Source organism: Salvelinus sp. IW2-2015, linkage group LG20, assembly GCF_002910315.2.
Source record: "Salvelinus sp. IW2-2015 linkage group LG20, ASM291031v2, whole genome shotgun sequence".
Lineage (NCBI taxonomy): Eukaryota > Metazoa > Chordata > Actinopteri > Salmoniformes > Salmonidae > Salvelinus > Salvelinus sp. IW2-2015.
Window position 1 is genome coordinate 61,238,330 of NC_036860.1, and position 21,645 is coordinate 61,259,974.

General features: G+C 42.5%; 1 protein-coding gene across 1 annotated transcript; it reads left to right on the top strand.

Annotated features, from left to right (window-relative positions):
- The first annotated feature begins 1,262 nt into the window (after positions 1-1,262).
- LOC111981111 (fructose-1,6-bisphosphatase 1) lies at positions 1,263-21,076 on the top strand. Its single transcript, XM_024012260.2, has 7 exons — positions 1,263-1,549; positions 3,206-3,368; positions 3,449-3,541; positions 19,098-19,238; positions 19,652-19,789; positions 19,967-20,086; positions 20,290-21,076. The coding sequence occupies exons 1-7, from the start codon at positions 1,380-1,382 to the stop codon at positions 20,476-20,478; spliced, it is 1,014 nt and encodes a 337-aa protein (XP_023868028.1). The 5' UTR covers positions 1,263-1,379; the 3' UTR covers positions 20,479-21,076.
- The last annotated feature ends 569 nt before the right edge of the window (positions 21,077-21,645 follow it).

The window sequence follows — 21,645 nt, forward strand, 5'->3', positions numbered from 1 at the left end:
ATTGTATTTTTAAGGTTTATTTAATAGATTCACTTTCTACCATTGAAAAAAAGTTTCACCCCAGCATTGCTGCTCTTACATTCTTGCCCTTGCTGTACAACCTTTTTCATGAGACTCAAAACTACACGAGAATATATTTCTTCTGAAGGCTTTGTCAACAACAGAAAAAGCAACACAAAGGAGGTTTGAAAACAGTTCAGATACTCCACTAGAATCTGGTCTTTGATCCTTGCACGCTATTGGCTCTCAGCTGTCACCTGCGGCTCCATCACAAAGTTCAAATCAAACTCTTGTTGCGAAAGCCCCTCTCAGACATTTTGTCCAAACTTGCGTAATAAAACCATGTAACCCTACCCGAATGAACTGATCTTACCTGACTGTGTTAGTCATTAGCTTTCATCATTGCTTTTCACACACAGGGTTTGTGTCTGAATGAAATGGAAACCTATTCCCTATATAGTGCACTATATAGGAAAATTATTGATTTATATTTTCAATAATGAATGATTTATGATCATCTAGGCTATTATACCAATGTGCTGACCTGTATGTAATTTCATCATGACAGAATTTGCACTCGGTTTCTGTGGAGTGTCTCTGGTACCTTTCATCACTTGTCAGACTGGTTTCCCAACACTAAATTACATATAAGACCCCACCAGACACACTGAATATCTGAAACCAGCTACAGAATGGTTTCTCTCATAACACTCGTACAAGTATTGGATTCATAGCCTCCCATTGCATTGTAGGCTAGGCCTACAGTACATAATCCCACGTAAATGTAATTCATGGCTTACACTAAAACTAGTTCTCTCATTCAAAATGTATCTAACTGCACACTATCTGCATTCTCCATTTATGGATCATGTAGGCCTATCCAATGGATGGCCTATATAGCATGCTGACAAGTCTCGTTCCATTTCAGCCAGCATCATCCCTTTACTACTGAATTGTTCACTAATCTGAAAGCCAAATGCAAATGTGGATAGGTGAAAGCAACAATATTGAATGGCCATTGGCCAGGTGCGGCCATCAACATATTGCTTACCAGTCCTTTCAGATGTGAAATCCCCCAAACGGGTTAGAGAGAGAATGGGTGGAGTAAATGGACAGTTTGGAACCAGGTCAACATTTTTGCTAACCTGTTTATACCTCTCAGCCAGTGCTCAACCACGCCCCTCCCGGTGAAAGGCCAACTGTGATTGGTTCAAACACCTGCACACCCTTTAGTTCAAACACCTGCACACCCTCTCGACTCTTTAGTTCTATTTTAACTTTAGGGTGAGGCTTTGAGGAACTCACCTGTCCCGGTACCCCAATCAGCAGGAATACGTCGCGCGGCAAACAAGCTCAAAGAACCAGTACAGTTCGTTACCATGTCCGAACGAGGCGCGTTCGATACTAATGTCGTTACCCTCACGAGATTCGTGCAGGAGGAGGGAAGGAAGGCGAAGGGAACGGGAGAACTGACCACCCTCCTCAACTCTATCTGCACAGCCGTTAAAGCTATCTCCACCGCTGTCAGAAAAGCTGGGATTGCCAACCTGTACGTTTCTGTGTATGCATGTGAAAGTCTTGGTGTCTATTCAATTGGTCCCGTGTGACTCAGTTGGTAGAGCATGGCGCGTTGTTGGTTCGGTCCTCACAGGGTAAAGTAGGAATGTACGTTAAATGACAATGTAAAATGGCGACAGATTTACATGAATATTTAAAAAGCCACATGAAAAGAATGTTTATTCTCCCACCAGAGATGTGTTTCCATCAAATTGACTTGTTGTTGATAAAAGGCTGTGCGTGATGACGTAGTACACATAAAATACATATTGCGGTTGAATTGCCATGTAGGCTACCCAAAAAATAGTGGTAAACTCCTTAATGTGCAAATATTGATATAATAACCATCCTATCTAAATAAATTTGGATTTACATGATATGTTGTGGTCCTCTCACTACAACTTGGGAAAGCATGCAGTTTATTAAACTTCACAGGGTGGTGAATGTACAAGGGGATGAGCTTGATGCTCCTTTCCAATAAATAGAGGGTCTTATTCTGGTGGCATGATGGTCAGTGCTTGGCTGCCGTTTGACAAATAAAAATAATATTGCTCTTATCTATATTAATCTCATAATGTAGGTAGCCTACCTGCACTGTATCAGTGAGCTGTTGGTTAAAGTGCATGGGCCAAGACCAGAATGGGCACATTTTCTATATAATGAAACTGTTTTTGTGACAACCATCAGTAGAGTTTAAAATGTGATGGACACCCAGTTAACTTATATTTTTCTTTTGGTACATGGGAATTTAAAGACAAATAACTTTGCCTTTAAATTCCCATGTGCATTACGTCATCACGCACACATTTTAAACAGTCTGTTTTAATGGAAATAACATCTCAGATTTTTTAATATTCGCATAAAAATCTTTCACAAATTGGATGGAAAACTAGCTAGTGATATGGTCAGTCAGTGATCATTTTTGTTGCATCATGTGTCACATTTATCAACTGAGCGCAGTAAAACGATACTGATCGTCTGATCAACAAAGTGATGCTGCAGAAAATGTGAGTTGTGGATTCTTATCCCCTCTGTGGTATATGGTAATCACAAAGCACTGGCAATAAGTGAATGATTATATCAATAGCAGGGACCGTCCAACCAACCATATGCCGGGTAGGGAGACTAAATCAAATATTTACCTAGTCGGATATTATGCATGAGTCTGACAATCCAGCTAATCAGGTAATACTGTTGTCAACTTCGACTCGGGTCAATGTTCATCCGTTTCTTTCTTTGGACTCAATGTTGTTTTCATAAATGCAAGCCAGAGCTATTGTAATGCAATAGGCTACTCCCAAATCATTCATTTATTTCCTCTTGAGACATGTCTATTGTCTTCATTAGGAGGAAGTATAGGCCTATTACCTATTTATCAGGAATTTCTTTATAGTCCTCCATTGTCAGGAATTTCCTTTATGACTGACTGTCAATGAAGGCCAAAAGATGGTATCGCTCTCTGTGCCCTGTGAGTTGAACCAGACACTGCATGCCCACTGTCACAGAGCCATCATAGAAACACTTTACCCTTGTCCCTCCCTCCTTCCAATTGTGACAGAAATAGGCCTACTGTGGTGATATTACTACTCACATGTCTGCCCCCTGCCCATCTCTCTATCCCTTCCTTCTTTCTCTCCCTCCCCTCCAGCTATGGCATTGCTGGGAGCACCAATGTGACCGGTGACCAGGTGAAGAAGCTGGATGTTCTGTCCAATGACTTGGTCATCAACATGATCAAGTCCTCTTTCACCTCCTGTGTCCTGGTGTCAGAGGAGAACGAGAGGGCCCTCATTGTGGAGCCAGAGAAACAGGTAGGTGTGTGTGTGTGGTCCAGATGGAAGTTGAGGTATGTCTTGTAACATCAATGTGACAATGTCCTTTTTTTTCACAGGGAAAATATATTGTGTGCTTCGACCCACTGGATGGCTCGTCAAACATTGACTGTCTTGTATCAATTGGAACCATTTTTGCCATCTACAGAAAGGTTGGTGACTCTTTTGTTATTATTCCTCTACGGAAGCCCCTAGGCAAAAAAAAAAGTAAATAATAAAAAAGATATTGTTGTTCAAAAAAGTTACTAAGTCGTTTGAACAGGTGATCTCGTATGAATGACTCAGCTGTATACGGAAATAATCAAACAGGAAACCACTCACCCAGAGGCAGCGCTCCTAGTTGCCAGAGACTTTAATGCAGGGAAACTTAAATCAGTTCTACCTAATTTCCATCAACATGTTTAACTTCACTAGGGTAGGGGGCACTATTTTTACCTCCGGATGAAAAGCTTGCCCAAAGTAAACTGCCTGCTACTCAGGCCCAGAAGCTAGGATATGCATAAAAAATACTCTAAAGTTTCCAAAACTGTTAACATAATGTCTGTGAGTATAACAGAACTGATTTGGAAGGTGAAAACCTGAGAAAAATCTATCCAGGAAGTGGGATTTTTTTATGTTTGTAGTTTTTCTATTGAATGCCATTACAGTATCCATTGACTTAGGACTCAAATTGCACTTCCTATGGCTTCCACTAGATGTCAACAGTCTTTAGGAATTGTTTCAGGCTTGTATTCTGAAAAATGAGAGAGTAAGACCACTCTGAATGAGTGGACCCTACAGTGTCCCAGAGGTTTTTCATGCGCACAAACGAGAGCGCGCGCCTTTCTTGTTTACCTTTTTATATTGACAACGTTATTGTCCGGTTGAAATATTATCGATTATTTAAGCTAAAAACAACCTGAGGATTGATTATAAACATCGTTTGACATGTTTCTATGAACTTCACGGATACTATTTGGATTTTTCGTCTGCCTGTTGTGGCTGCGTTTGAGCCTGTGGATTACTGAACAAAACGAGCAAACAAAACAGTGGTTTTTGGATATAAACAGGGACTTTATCGAACAAAACAAACATTTATTGAGTAAATGGGAGTCTTCTGAGTGCAACCATATGAAGATCATCAAAGGTAAGTGATACATTTTATCGCTATTTCTGACTTGTGTAACTCCTCTACTTGGCTGGTAAATGTTTGTAATGATTTGTCTGCTGGGCGCTGTTCTCAGATAATCGCATGGTATGCTTTCGCCGTAAAGCCTTTTTGAAATCTGACACCGTGGTTGGATTAAGAAGAAGTTAATCTTTAAACCGATGTATAACACTTGTATGATTTATAAATTTTTATAATGAGTATTTCTGTTTTTGAATTTGGCGCTCTGCAATTTCACTGGATGTTGGCCAGGTGGGACACTAGCGTCCCACGTATCCTAGTGAGGTTAATGTGCAACCAGAGGGGGAAAAAATTCTAGATCACCTGTACTCCACACACAGAGACAAAGCTCTCCCTCCATTTGGTAAATCCAACCACAACTCTATCCTCCTGCTTACAAGCAAAAATTAAAGCAGGAAGCACCAGTGACTCGGTCTATAAAAAAGTGGTCAGATGAAGCAGATGCTAAACTACAGGACTGCTTTACTATCAGACTGGAACATGTTTTGAGATTCTTCCGATGGCATTGAGGAGTACACCACATCAGTCACTGGCTTTATCAATAAGTGCATTGAGGACGTTGTCCCCACAGTGACTGTACGTACATACCCCAAACAGAAGCCATTGATTTCAGGCAACATTCGCACTGAGCTAAAGGGTAGAGCCGCCGCTTTCAAGGTGCGGGACTCTAATAAGAAATTCTGCTATGCCCTGCGACGAACCATCAAACAAGCAAAGCTTCAATACAGGGCTAAGATTGAATCGTACTACACTGGCTCCGACGCTCGTCTTGTGTGGCAGGGCTTGCAAACTATTACAGACTACAAAGGGAAGCACAGCCGCGAGCTGCCCAGTGACACGAGCCTACCAGACAAGCTAAGTCACTTCTATGCTCGCTTCAAGGCAAGCAACACTGAGGCATGCATGAGAGCATTAGCTGTTCCGGATGACAGTTATCACACTCCGTAGCCAACGTGAGTAACACCTTTAAACAGGTCCACATTCACAAGGCTGCGGGGCCAGATGGATTACCAGGATGTGTGCTCCGGGCATTTGCTGACCAACTGGCAGGTGTCTTCACTGACGTTTTCAACATGTCCCTAATTGAGTCTGTAATACCAACATGTTTCAAGCAGACCACCATAGTCCCTGTGCCCAAGAACACGAAGGCAACCTGCCTAAATGACTACAAACCCGTAGCACTCACGTCCGTAGCCATGAAGTGCTTTGAAAGGCTGGTAATGGCTCACATCAACACCATTATCCCAGAAACCCTAGACCCACTCCAATTTGCATACAGCTCAAACAGATCTACAGATGATGCAATCTCTATTGCACTCCACACTGCCCTTTCCCACCTGGACAAAAGGAACACCTATGTGAGAATGCTATTCATTGACTACAGCTCAGCGTTCAACACCATAGTACCCTCAAAGCTCATCACTAAGCTAAGGATCCTGGGACAAAACGCATCCCTCTGCAACTGGATCCTGGACTTCCTGACGGGCTGCTCCCAGGTGGTGAGGGTAGGTAACAACACATCTGCCACGCTGATCCTCAACACTGGAGTCCCCCAGGGGTGTATGCTCAGTCCTCTCCTGTACTCCCTGTTCACCCACAACTGCATGGCTAGGCACGACTCCAATACCATTAAGTTTGCAGATGACACAACAGTGGTAGGCCTGATCACCGACAACGACGAGACCGCCTATAGGGAGGAGATCAGAGACCTGGCCGGGTGGTGCCAGAATAACAACCTATCCCTCAACGTGACCTAGACAAAGGAGATGATTGCGGACTACAGGAAATGGAGGACCGAGCACGCCACCATTCTCATCGACGGGGCTATAGTGGAGCAGGTTGAGAGCTTCAAGTTCCTTGGTGTCCACATCACCAACAAACTAGAATGGTCCAAACACACCAAGACAGTCGTGAAGAGGGCACGACAAAGCCTATTAGTAGTGCGTGCGGCCCAGTACATCACTGGGGCTAAGCTGCCTGCCATCCAGGACCTCTACACCAGGCGGTGTCAGAAGAAGGCCCTAAAAATTGTCAAAGAGCCCAGCCACCCCAGTCATAGACTGTTCTCTCTACTATCGCATGGCAAGCAGTACCGGAGTGCCAAGTCTAGGACAAAAAGGCTTCTCAACAGTTTTACCCCCAAGCCATTACCCGAACAGGTAATCAAATGGCTACCCGGACTATTTGCATTGTGTGCCCCCCAACCCCTCTTTTACGCTGCTACTCTCTGTTTATCATATATGCATAGTCACTTTAACTATACATTCATGTACATACTACCTCAATTGGCCCGACCAACCAGTGCCCCCGCACATTGGCTATCTGCATTGTGTCCCGCAACCCACCACCCGCCAACCCCTCTTTTACGCTACTGCTACTCTCTGTTCATCATATATGCATAGTCACTTTAACCATATCTACATACTACCTCAATCAGCCCAACTAACCGGTGCCTGTATGCAGCCTCGCTACTGTATATAGCCTCGCTACTGTATATAGCCTCGCTACTGTATATAGCCTCGCTACTGTTTATTTTTCACTGTCTTTTTAACTGTTTTATTTCTTTATTGTTCACCTAATACTTTTTTGAACTGTTGGTTAGAGCCTGTAAGTATTTCACTGTAAGGTCTACACCTGTTGTATTCGGTGCACGTGACAAACTTTGATTTGATTTAATTGGTCTTTTCTCTAAGCATAACTTGTTACGCAGCTTGTCAGACCGTGTAATGGTTGCTGCAGCCATTCATTTGTATTTATTATGGAGGCCCCATTAGCAGTTATACAACTTTAAAAACATAATACATTCTCAACAGATTTCACAACACATCACTGAATCCATGATTATTCCTTGACTGTTCTTTGATAACCTAAAGCAGGGCTGCTTCTGAATGCCATAACTTTTAAGTGAGGAGCAGAGTGTAATTCAATCCCTCTCCTGCTCCAATTTTGCTCTGGTACTGCTCAGCCACAAGTTCTGGGCATGTTCTGCCTAGCATTTTTTGTTCTTTATCACTTCTTACTGGGACCCTATCCACAGTAGCCTATATCTAGTTTACAGCAGTGGTGTAAAGTACTTAAGTAAAAAAATACTTAAGTACTAAAATAGTTTTTGGGGGTGTCTGTACTTTACTTTCCTTTTTTATATATTAAATCGTTACATTTTGAATGCTTAGCAGGACAGGAAAATTGTCTAATTCACACACTTATCAAGAGAACATCCCTGGTTATCCCTACTGCATCTGATCTGGCGGACTCACTAAAGACATGCTTCGTTTGTAAATTGTGTGTTGGAGCATGCTTACTTTCGATACTACCAAATACTTAGACTTTTACTCAAGTAGGATTTTGCTGGGTGACTTTTACTAGGGTCATTTTCTATTAAGGTATCTTTACTTTTACTCAGGTATGACAATTGGGTACTTTTTCCACCACTGGTTTACAGTGCCTTCGGAAGGTAAATCAGACCCCTTGACTTTTTCCACATTTTGTTACTTTACGGCCTTATTCTAAAATGTCTTTTAAAAACATTTTTTCCTCAATCTACACAATGACAAAGCAAAACAGGTTTTTAGAAATGTTTGCTAATTTATAAAAATAAAAATAAACTTTACATAAGTATTCAGACCCTTTACTCAGTACTTTGAAGCATCTTTGGCAGCCATTACAGCAATGTGTCTTGGGTATGACGCTACAAGCTTGGCACGCCTGTATTTGGGGAGCTTTTCCCATTCTTCTCTGCAGATTCTCTTAAGCTTGTTGTCTTGGCTGTGTGCTTAGGGTCGTTATCCTGTTGGAAGGTGAACCTTCGGCCCAGTCTGAGGTCCTGAGCACTCTGGAGTACGTTTTCATCAAGGATCTCTCTACTTTGCTCTGTTCATCTTTGCCTCGATCCTGACTAGTCACCCAGTCCCTGCCGCTGAAAAACATCCCCACAGCATGATTCTGCCACCACCATGCTTCACTGTAGGGATGGTGCCAGGTTTCCTCCAGATGTGATGCTTGGCATTCAGTCAAGAGTTCAATTTCGGCTTCATCAGACCAGAGAATCTTGTTTCTAATTGTCTGATAGTCTTTTAGGTGCCTTTTGTCAAACTCCAAGCGGGCTGTCATGTACCTTTTTTACTGAGGAGTGGCTTCCGTCTGGCCACTCTACCATAAAGGCCTGATTTGGTGGAGTGCCTCAGATGGTTGTCCTTCCGTCTCCACAGAGGAACTCTAGAGCTCTGTCAGTGACCAGCGGGTTCTTGGTCACCTCCCTGACCAAGTCCCTTCTCCCCGATTGCTCAGTTTGGCCGGGCGGCCAGCTCTAGGAAGAGTCTTGGTGGTTCCAAACCTCATCCATTTAAGAATGACGGACAATTCCTTTGACCTCATGGCTTGGTTTTTGCTCTTACGTGCACTGTCAACTGTGGGACCTTTTTATATAGACAGGTGTGTGCCTTTTCAAATCATGTCCAATCAATTGAATTTACCACAGGTGGACTCCAAGTTGTAGAAACATCAAGGATGATCAATGGAAACAGGATGCACCTGAGCTTTTTTGTTGTTGTCTCATAGCAAAGGGTCTGAATACTTACGTAAATAAAGGTATTTCAGTTTTTATTTTAAAATGTTGCTTTGTCATTATTTTCCATTTTAAATATGGAAAAAGTCAAGGGCTCAAGGCACGGCATACTCTACGTTCTAACATTAGGATATGTAGTGTCTATTTTGAAGGACTTCAAATATATAAACAGATGTTTTAGGTAGGCACTACATAGGCTACTGTCAAATGTATTTGAGTTTTCCTTGGAATAGAATCACTATAATATAAATACATGTAATTAAGCTAAAATATCAAATGCATTTACATTGGAGTCATTTATAAGACGCTCTTATCCAGAGTGACTTACTTAGTGCATTCATCTCAATGAAGTAACTATCAGCGAAGTCAGGGCTAGAAAGAGGGAAAAGAGTCAAGTGCGAGTGTTAGTTAACAAAATTATTTTTTGTGTGGGGGTTTGACATCAGAGGGGTTGAGTGTTTGTTTCTTGAGGGGAGTGACTCAGGCCATTTTGAAGTCAGAGGGGATGCAGCCAGTGGTCAGGGATGAGTGACGTGCGGAATGGAAGGTCTCCAGAGATGGTCTGAAGTTGGGGTCGAGCGTGCAGGTTGTCGGGCAGCTGGACTTCACTAGTCGTAAGATTTCTTCTGGCGTGAGAGGGGAGCAAAAGGTCAAGGCGTAGGGTTGTTATGTATGAGTGGGACCAGTTGATTCAGTAGGCTGAGCGGATGTCATCAACCTTCTTTTCAAAGTGGTTGACCAAGTTGTCCGCAGAGCGGGAGGGGGTGTAGGATTAAGGAGGGAGGAGAAGGTGAAGAGTTTCCTAGGGTTAGAGGCAGAATGTATCTGCTGCTAAAGCCACTTTCTATCAGAGGAAGAGAAGATAGAGAGGGAGTGAAGGATGATAGGTCTTCCGGAAGTTAAGTTTTCCTCAGCTGACTGCAGCCCTGTTATTTAAGGTTGCAATGAGTCACGGAGGGGAGGGCCGGCCGGGAGGAAAGGGGACAGTGCAAGTAATAGGCTGTGGAAAGGGAGGATGGTAGGCTCGAAGAGGCAGAACCAGAAGGGAGGGATTTAGCAAAAGGGAGAGATGATAGGAGAGAAGATTGTGACGGCGCATGAGATTAGTAGGCGAACAGCCTCAAGTAAAGATGAGGTCATGCGTATTGCCTGCCTTGAGTGGAAAGGGTGAGGTCAAGGAGGGAAAGAAATGGAAAGAAATCAATGGAAGGCAGACGTCAGGAGGTTGAAGTCGCACAGTACAAAGAGCGCTGAGCCAACGTCAGGAAGTGAGCTTATCAAGGTGTGAAGCTTATTGAGGAACTCTCCAAGGGAACCTGGTGGGCGATAGATGACAACAATGTTAAGCTTGAGTGGACAAGTGACAGTGACCGCATGGAATTCAAATAAGGAGAAGGACAGGTGAGGGAGTAAAGAGAATTTCCATTTAGGAGAAATCAGCAGCACTGTGCCACCACGGCAATGAACAGATGCTCTCAGACTGAGAGAAAACAGTTAGGTGAAGAGAGCAGCTGGAGTAGCAGTTTTCTCTGGGGTGATCCATGTCAACGTCGGAGCCAAAAAGTCAAGGGACTTAAGGGCAGTATAGGCTGAGATGAACTCTGGGTTCTTGACCACAGATCAGCAGTTCCAAATGCTGCTGCTGAACAAGAATTCCACATGGGTTGTGCATGCATGGTACACTAAATTAGAAGGGGCTGCAGCCAAGGGGTGTGGAGCGTCTGTAAAGCCTGCAGGGAGAGGAGCGAACAGGGATAGAAAACACACAGTTGTCACCAATTGCCATTCCAAAAATAATATTTTTTTTGTTGTAGGGAATTTTTTGGGGGGCATATCTTTTACGTAATGGTGGCGCTCTAAACATGGTTAAATTCCCATAGGAACACAGCCATTTTAAAAGCGCAGGGCTTGTGCAACGTTCCATGACTACATTTTTTGTCTTACAGGAATGATATACATACATATGAGGAGAAAGCTGAAGTCGTAACCTTTTCACGGATGTAATATGAGCTTGTCTGATTTCGAGTTCGTCCACTAGATCACATGACGTGACTTGGCCACTTGAAACCAGATACGTCTGTCTGGTTTGATCTGGTTTGGGTAGTACTTCACTGTGCGAAAATTGCGGAAATAACAAGCATACAGGCGAGGTAAACATCAATATTGTGCCCATTGGAAACGAGTGAAAGTTAGTTAGTTTGATGGATGCATTCAAGGTAATGTCATATTAAATGTGGATGGATAATAAATGGATTACATTACGATGACCACCAGGGTGTACCCTTTCCGTGCATACAACATGTTTGTACTTTTGGTGACTTGATAGTCAGTCTGATTTGCTCCTATATGTATTATTTATATATTTTCTGTAAACAGTATATTTAATTTGTGGAGTGCATTTCCCACGCTCAATACACATGTGAAACTTGTTGGTGCCTGCTCCTGTGCACAAATCATTTGACCGCTGCAGTTTGAGATTATTTATTTCCTTTTATTTATGAAAAGAAGCTGATATTGGCCTTTAATATTTATTTATTATAGTTTAGTTAAATTGATTTATATTATGTTTCTATTCAAATACATTTTACAGTAGCCTATCTATTGCTTACCTAAAACATCCGTTAATACATTTAAAGTCCTTCAAAATAAATGTCATATCCTGATGTTAGAAAGTAGAATATAAACGCAACATGCAACAATTTCAAAGATTTTACTAAATTACAGGTCATATAAGGAAATCAGTCAATTGAAATAAATTCATTAGGCCCTAATCTATTGATTTTACATGACTGGGAAAACAGATATGCATCTGTTGGTCACTGATCTGAAAACCAGTCAGTCTCTGGTGTGACCATTTGCCTCATGCAGCGCAACATATCTCCTTTGCATAGAGTTAATCAGGTTGTTGATTGTGCCATGCTGTCCCACTCCTCTTCAATGGCTGTGCGAAGTTGCTGGATATTGGCGGGAACTGGAACACACTTGAGTATCCCAAGCGTGCTCAATGGSTGACGTATGCAGGCCATGGAAGAACTGGGTCATGTTTCAGCTTCCAGGAATTGTGTACAGATCCTTGTGACATGGGGCAGTGCATTATCATGCTGAGACATGGTGATGGCGGCAGATGAATGGCACGACAATGGACCTCAGGATCGCGTCACGGTATCTCTGTGCATTCAAATTGACATTGATAAAATGCAATTGTGTTCGTTGTCTGTTGCTTATGCCTGCCCATACCATAAACCCACCATGGGGCACTCTGTTCACAATGTTGACATCAGCAAACCGCTCGCCTATTCAATGCCATACACATGGTCTGCGGTTGTGAGGCCGGTTGGACATACTGCCAAATTTTCTAAAACAACATTGGAGATGGCTTATGGTAGAGAAATGAATGTTAAATTCTCTGGCAACAGCTCTGGTGGACATTCCTGCAGTCAGCATGCCAATTGCACACTCCATCAACTTGAGACATCTGTGGCATTGTGTTGTGTGATACAACTGCACATTTCTAGCGGCCTTTTATTGGCCCCAGCACAAGGTGCACCTATGTAATGATGGTGCCGTTTTATCAGCTTCTTGATATTCCACACCTGTCAGGTGGATGGATTATCTTGGCAAGGGAGAAATGCACACTAACAGGGATGTAAACACATTTGTGCACAACATTTTAGAGAAATAAGATTTTTGTGAGTATGGAACATTTCTGGGATCTTTTATTTCAGCTCATGAAACATGGGACCAACACTTTACATGTTGTGTTTATATTTTTGTTCCGTGTATATATAGGTTACTCTGGGTGGGGTAGGCTAAATAATTACAACCGACTAGGGCTAATTAATACACCCCAGCCCACCCCTCCATAAACCTTTTTCTTAAAGCTAAGGATCCGGATTAAATTCTACACATGTTATTTTATGCATACATTTGTTTTTCTAATGTTACTGCTGCTCACAGTCCTGCTCCCTTCATGTTTTGCTCTTTACTCACCCCATTCTGAACTGTGAGGCAGCGTATGTCTCTGCCTCATATTTCTGAACAGCTGAAATAAAACCCTGCCTCGATTTGAACAAACATTCAGAAAGTATTCACACCCCTTGCCTCTTAATTTAAAATGTATTAAATTGAGATTGTGTCACTGGCCTACACACAATACCCCATTATGTCAAAGTGGAATTATGATTGTAAAAATATACAAATTAATTAAAATTGAAACGCTGAAATGTCTTGAGTCAATAAGTATTCAATTCCTTTGTTATGGCAAGCCTAAATAAGTTCAGGAGTAAAAATGTGCTTAGCAAGTAACATACTAAGTTGCATGGACTCACTCTGTGTGCAATAATAGTGTTAACATTATTTTTGAATGCTACCTCATCACTGTACCCCACACATACAATTACCTATAAGGTCCCTCGGTCGAGAAGTGAATTTCAAACACAGATTCAACAACAAAGACCAGAGGTTTTCCAATGCCTCGCAAACAAGGGCACCTATTGGTAGATGAAAGAAAAAAAAACATAGAGAAAAAGCCAACATTAAATATCCCTTTTGAGCGTGGTGAAGTTATGAATTGCACATTGGATGGTGTATCAATACACCCAGTCAGAAAGTAAAACTCCAAAAATGTGGCTAAGAAATTAATTCTATCCTGAATACAAAGCATTAGGTTTGGGGCAAACACGGCACATCACTGAGTACCACTCTTCATATTTTCAAGCATGGTGGTGGCTGCATCGTATTACAGGTATGCTTGTCATCGGTAAGGACTAATATATATATATATATATATATATAATAAAAAGAAGCGGAATAGAGCTAAGCACATGCAAAATCCGAGAGGAAAACCTGGTTCAGTCTGCTTTCTAACAGACACTGGGAGACAAACTCCCCTTTCAGCAGTACAATAACCTAAAACACAAGGTCCCAAGACGACATTGAATGTTCCTGAGTGGCCTAGTTACATTTGACTTAAATTGGCTTGAAAATCTATGGCAAGACTTGAAAATGGCTGTGTAGCAATGATCAACAAACAACTTGACAGAGCATGAAGAATTTAAAAGAATAATGTGCAAATATTGTACAATCCAGGTGTGCAAAGCTCTTAGACTTACCCAGAAAGACTCACAGCTGTAAATGCTGCTAAAGGTGATTCTAACATGTATTGCCTCAGGAGTGTGAATACTTATGTAAATTAGATTTCTGTATTTAAATTTCAATACATTTGAGCACATTTCGAAAAACAGGTTTTCACTTTTGCCTCTTAAGGATCCGCCCCCTTTTTTCCAATTTCTTCCTAAAATGACATACCCAAATCTAACTGCCTGTAGCTCAGGACCTGAAGCAAGGATATGCATATTCTTGATACCATTTGAAAGGAAACACTTTGAAGCTGGTGGAAATGTGAAAGGAATGTAGGAGAATATAACACATTAGATCTGGTAAAAGATAATCCAAAGAAAAAAAAAAAAAGTTTTTTTGTACCATCYTCTTTGAAATGCAAGAGAGAAGGCATAATGAATTATTCTAGCCCAGGCGCAATTTATACTTTGGCCACTAGATGGCAGCACTGTATGTGGAAAGTTTTAGAGTGATCCAGTGAAATCTTACATATCTATTTAAAATGTTGTATCAAGACTAACCAAATGTACCTAATTGGTTTGTTCATAATTGTACACTCTCCTCAAACAATAGCATGGTATTATTTCACTGTAATAGCTACTGTAAAATGGACAGTGCAGTTAGATTTAAAAAATGTAAGCTTTCTGCCCATATCAGAAATGTCTATGTCCTGGGATTTTGTTTTGTTTCTTACAACTTCATGCCAATCACATTAGCCTACATTATCTCAACCGTCGGGGGGGGGCGGGGTTTATTGTGTACATTTTGTCAATTTGTAATTCAGGCTGTAACACAACTATGTGGGATAAGTCAAAGCCTTCTGAGGGCACTATAATTATGAAGGCTACAACCTTCTCTGTCTAACGTCTATTCATCTGCACAAGCAGGATGCAGTCCCTACACTTTGGGAACATTTTGTGTGATGATGTAGGCTAATCTTTATACATCCTCAAAAAGATAAAGGAACACTAAAATAACACATCCTAGATCTGAATGAATGAAAATTCTTATTAAATACTTTTTTCTTTACATAGTTGAATGTGCTGACAACAAAATCACACAAAAATGATCAATGGAAATCAAATTTATCAACCCATGGAGGTCTGGATTTGGAGTCACACTCAAAATTAAAGTGGAAAACCACACTACAGGCTGATCCAACTTTGATGTAATGTCCTTAAAACAAGTCAAAATGAGGCTCAGTAGTATGTGTGGCCTCCACGTGCCTGTATGACCTCCCTACAACGCCTGGGCATGCTCCTGATGAGGTGGCGGATGGTCTCCTGAGGGATCTCTCCCAGACCTGGACTAAAGCATCCGCCAACTCCTGGACAGTCTGTGGTGCAGCGTGGCGTTGGTGATGGAGCGAGACATGATGTCCCAGATGTGCTCAATTGGATTCAGGTCTGGGAACGGGCGGCCAGTCCATAGCATCAATGCCTTCCTCTTGCAGGAACTGCTGACACACTCCAGCCACATTAGGTCTAGCATGTCTTGTTTAGGAAACCCAGGGCCAACCGCACCAGCATATGGTCTCACAAGGGTCTGAGGATCTCATCTCGGACCTAATGGCAGTCAGGCTACCTCTGGCGAGCACATGGAGGCTGTGCGGCCCCCCAAAGAAATGCCACCCCACACCATGACTGACCCACCGCCAAACCGGTCATGCTGGAGGATGTTGCAGGCAGCAGAACGTTCTCCACGGCGTCTCCAGACTCTGTCACGTCTGTCACATGTGCTCAGTGTGAACCTGCTTTCATCTGTGAAGAGCACAGGGCGCCAGTGGCGAATTTGCCAATCTTGTGTTCTCTGGCAAATGCCAAACGTCCTGCACGGTATTGGCTGGTAAGCACAACCCCACCTGTGGACGTCGGGCCCTCATATCACCCTCATGGAGTCTGTTTCTGACCGTTTGAGCAGACACATGCACATTTGTGGCCTGCTGAAGGTCATTTTGCAGGGCTCTGGCAGGGCTCTGGCAGTGCTCCTCCTTGCACAAAGGCGGAGGTAGCGGTCCTGCTGCTGGGTTGTTGCCCTCCTACGGCCTCCTCCACGTCTCCTGATGTACTGGCCTGTCTCCTGGTAGCGCCTCCATACTCTGGACACTACGCTGACAGACACAGCAAACCTTCTTGCCACAGCTCGCATTGATGTGCCATCCTGGATGAGCTGCACTACCTGAGCCACTTGTGTGGGTTGTAGACTCCGTCTCATGCTACCACTAGAGTGAAAGCACCGCCAGCATTCAAAAGTGACAAACATCAGCCAGGAAGCATAGGAACTGAGAAGTGGTCTGTGGTCACCACCAGCAGAACCACTCCTTTATTGGGGGATGTCTTGCTAATTGCCTATAATTTCCACCTGTTGTCTATTCCATTTGCACAACAGCATGTGAAATGTATTGTCAATCAGTGTTGCTTCCTAAGTGGACAGTTTGATTTCACAGAAGTGTGATTGACTTGGAGTTACATTGTGTTGTAAGTGTTCCCTTTATTTTTTTGAGCAGTGTAGTTGCTGCCAAATCTTAGTTCCAGGTAAAATAACACTACTTGACTGCCTGTCTGTCTCCTGTGCAGCTTAGTCAATGTTTGTAATTAAGATGAAAAAATAACATTCAATCACTAATTAGACTGCATGTCTGTGTCTTGCTGCATTCCACCTCTGGGCAGCTGAACGTTCATGTATCCAGACCGGTAAAAGGAGTCTGACAATAGGCAAGTTCATTTTGCATTGCCTGATGCCACAATATCAGCATATATGGTAAGAGGAAATAGCTGCATATAACTCAACAGCTAAGAAAAACATGAAATGGATAGACTGCCTGTCTGTGTCGTGCTTATGTTTGCAATACTGACAACATTTGTATGAATGTTTCGATAATGTTTTTTTGTATAAAGCTCCACTTACATGCTATGGCACTCAGAAACAGCCCTGTTTTAGGCTATCAAAGAACTGTCAATGAACAATCCTATCAATGGATGGAATCAGTGAATGAATGGCTGCAGCAACCATTACACGGTCTGACAATCTGTATATCAAATGAGGCCTAATTAGACAAAATAACAATTACTCTTGTTTGAACGACTAAGTAAAAAAAATTGTTCAAACAAGATACAAAGTCGTTCAAACAAGAATTCCAAGAGTCACATTATTTAAATAAAAAAATTGCCTTGGGCTACAGGGCTTCCGTAGTCCTCCGTGCCCATAACATGCAGTGCCTTTGGAAAGTACTCAGACCCCTTGACTATTTCCAAATTTTGTTACGTTACAGCCTTATTCTAAAATTTATTAAATTGTTTATTTTCCCTCATCAATCTACACACAATACCCCATAATGACAAAGCAAAGACAGGTTTTTAGAAATGTTTGCAAATTTATACAAAAATATTACTGAAATATTACATTTTACATAAGTATTCAGACCCTTTACTCAGTACTTTGTTGAAGCACATTGGCAGCGATTACAGCTTTGAGTCTTCTTAGGTATGATGCTACAAGCTTGGCACATCCTGTATTTGGGGAGTTTCTCCTATTCTTCTCTGCAGATTCTCTCAAGCTCTGTCAGGTTGGATGGGGAGCTTTGCTGTACAGCTATTTTCAGGTCTCTCCAGATATGTTCAATCGGGTTAAAGTCCGGGTTCTGACTGGGCCACTCAAGGACATTCAGAAACTTGTCCTGAAGCCACTCCTGCGTTGTCTTGGCTGTGTGCTTAGGGTCGTTGTCCTGTTGGAAGGTGTACCTTCGCCCAAGTCTGAGGTCCTGAGCGCTCTGGAGCAAGATTTCATCAAGGATCTCTTTGTACTTTGCTCCATTCATCTTTGCCTCGATCCTGACTTGTCTCCCAGTCCCTGCCACTGAAAAATATTGCCACAGCATGATGCTGCCACCACCATACTTCACCGTAGGGATGATGCATGGTTTCTTCCAGACGTGACGCTTGGCATTCAGGCCAAAGAGTTCAATCTTGATTTCATCAGACCAGAGAATCTTGTTTCCCATGGTCTGAGAGTCTTTAGGTACCTTTTGGCAAACTCCAAGCGGGCTGTCGTGTCTTTTTACTGAGGAGCGGCTTCTGTCTGGCCACTCCTACCATAAAGGCATGATTGGTGGAGTGCTGCAGAGATGGTTGTCCTTCTAGAGTTTATCCCATCTCCACAGCGGAATTCTAGAGCCCTGTCAGAGTGACCATCGGGTTCTTGATGACCTCCCTGACCAAGGCCCTTCTCCCCCGATTGCTCAATTTGGCCGGGCAGCCAGCTCTAGGAAGAGTCTTGGTGGTTCCAAACTTCTTCCATTAAAGAATGATGGAGGTCACTGTGTTCTTGGGGACCTTCAATGCTGCAGAATGTTTTCGGTACCCTTCGCCAGATCTGTACCTCCACACAATCATGTCTCTGAGCTTTACGGACAATTCCTTCGACCTCATGGCTTGGTTTTTGCTCTGACATCCACTGTCAACTGTGGGACATTTATAAAGACCTTTCCAAATCATGTCCAAACAATTGAATTTTCCACAGGTGGACTCCAAGTTTGCAAAAATGTCTAAAAACCTGTTTTCACTTTGTCATTATGGGGTATTCTTTGTAGATTGCTGAGGATTGTTTATTAATTTAATCCATTTAGAATAAGGCTGTAACGTTACAAAATGTGGAAAAAGTAAAGGGGTCTGAATAATTTCCGAAAGGCATTCTATATTCGGTCTCAGACGTTCCGTAACAGTTCCACACATTTGTTTCGTTCTTAGACACTTTGTTTCAGTATGTCAGATTAGTGTGCCAGTTTCTACTGTAGTTTAGTTACTGTTTCACTGTTCTTCTGTTATGTTTGGTAACAACTATCCACGTGTTTGTCTCCCAGACAACAGATGATGAGCCCAATGAGAAGGATGCGCTGCAGTCTGGACGTCACATCGTTGCTGCCGGTTATGCCCTCTACGGCAGCGCCACCATGATGGTGCTCTCCACAGGTCAAGGGGTCAACTGCTTCATGCTCGACCCTGTAAGTTTCAAATCAAACCTAGGGGTGAACTGCTTCATGCTCAACCCTGTAAAATCCAAATCAAACTTAAAAAATGTAAAAGTGCATTTTAAAATAACAACACACTACAGTAAAACTATAAAATGGAATAGATAAACAAATAAGAAACGGTAGTTAAAGAACATATAAACACGTCTAAATCCAATAGTCAATGAAGAGACACAGGAGAGGTGCCCTTCATTGATTTATAGTTAATCCATGAGGTGCTCTTTGATCTTGCGATTAATTACTATAGAACATAAAATAAGTTAATGCTGGATGGTAAACGAAGCTTTTGTGCAAACAAACTTCCAGAAGTAATCAAGACCGTCACGTGTAGTGGAAAGAAAGTCAATGAAGTTGCTGAGTCAAGTCCCTGTTCTGTATGTTTTTAGTCTATCGGGGAGTTTATCCTGACAGATAAGGACGTGAAGATCAAGAAGAGAGGGAAGATCTACAGTCTGAACGAAGGCTATGCTCAGCACTTCTACCCAGACATCACAGAATACCTGAAGAAGAAGAAATATCCAGAGGTAATTTACTAACTATACACCTGAAAGGGCTTAAACTGTAATTCTGCACCACTAACTAACTCTTTAGGTACTATGAAGTGACCAATGCAGTTAATGAAATATGCCTCGTGGTTGTCTTACTTACTTTTAAATGCACCTATTGTAAGTTGCACTGGGTACATTGCTTTTTGTTTCCAGGATGGGAGTGCCCCCTATGGTGGGCGTTATGTTGGCTCCATGGTGGCTGATGTGCACAGGACTTTGGTGTACGGAGGAATCTTCTTATACCCTGCCAATGTCAAGAGCCCCAAGGGCAAGGTGAGTGAGACAGAGCTCCTCAGGTCATATAAATGTTATATCTACTTTGAAAAAACAACAACTATATGTTACATACAAGTAACCAAAAGTAGAGTGCTGGCTGTGCCCCACCAAAACTGATAAAAGGTAGAATGAACTAGACCATTTCTCTCTATATATTGAAGTGACTAACCATCGTCTCTCTTCCACTCCGTCCTGTGTAGCTGAGGCTACTATATGAGTGCAACCCCATGTCTTTCATCATCGAGCAGGCTGGAGGCATGGCCACCACGGGGGAGATGAATGTCCTGGACATCAAGCCAGAGAACATCCACCAGCGAGTTCCTGTGGTCCTGGGCTCCCCTGAAGACGTCCAAGAGTATGTCGCCATCTACAAGAAGACACGCATGTGATGCTGCGCTGGAGCCTTCTCTGGATCCACCATGACCTGCTTGTCCACAAGGGTCGACCTTTGACCTGAGCTAGTAATCTTTGTATCATATGAATGGAGCGGTGGATATGCAGTATATATCATGGAATATATATATCATGCCCAGTTGTTTAGAAGTTGAGGTGAATGGTTGATCAGATAATTAGGGCAGTGCTTTTCTCCGGCTGATCCTTTTGAACAAGCGGAGTAGTATTTTACCTCCACCATCTGACCAACCAGATCTGGGACCAGAGATACTTCAGGGGGAGAGAGTAGGGAGGAGTCTTTCAATGACCTGGGCCTACATCTTAATAGTTTAAAGTTTCTTTCCCTATTTGTTTCTCCTTCTAGAACTGTGCTGATCTAGCAAGACAGTATAGGGGAGAGGAGTCCAATTTAGATGATTGGGATGCAACCCTTCAGCGTCTTACTGTTTGGATCCCTGAACTGAGAGACCCCTCATGGACAAATATTAGGCCTACCTCAGCCTTATTATGTAGTGTAGTGTATTGTAGGGTTGTTGTGTCATTTGCACTGGTGGACCTAAAATATGTTTTGAATAAAACCCAATGTTAAAATCCCTCCACTTGTTGTCCATGTTGTGTTGCTGACCCACTAGCAGGGGGACGTAGTACTCCTTCATAGGCATACAGCATATTACAGTGTGTCAAACCATGAGAAACTGGTTTCTAATATTATCAACACCAGCTGGTGTAGTGGTAATTCTTTGCTTCAGTTGTCAATCCAAAAACAATCTCAGACGATACTAATTTGTGGTGGGTGCAAAAGGAAACAGTAGGTTATAAAGAACGAAAAATTTAGAGTAGGCCTACTCAGGTAATAACAATTATACCACAGCTGTGTATGTTGTCAATCATGTACATTTGTTTAATTGTTTTATGTTGTACATTTACAGCAATTTGTTGAGGAAAGTTTAAAAAACCCCAAATATATATTTTTAAAGAAGTGAAACTGATGACTAAAAGTGGATGTTTCTTGTCTTGACAAGGCTTGGCACATGATTCTAGATTACACAATATAACACACACATCACTCTACTATGCTACACGCTCCATCAGCTGACCGAAGCCAAGCCGTGTCATCCTGGGGCCTAGGTGATGGGGGTTGTGGTCATACAGCCCCGTGTCTG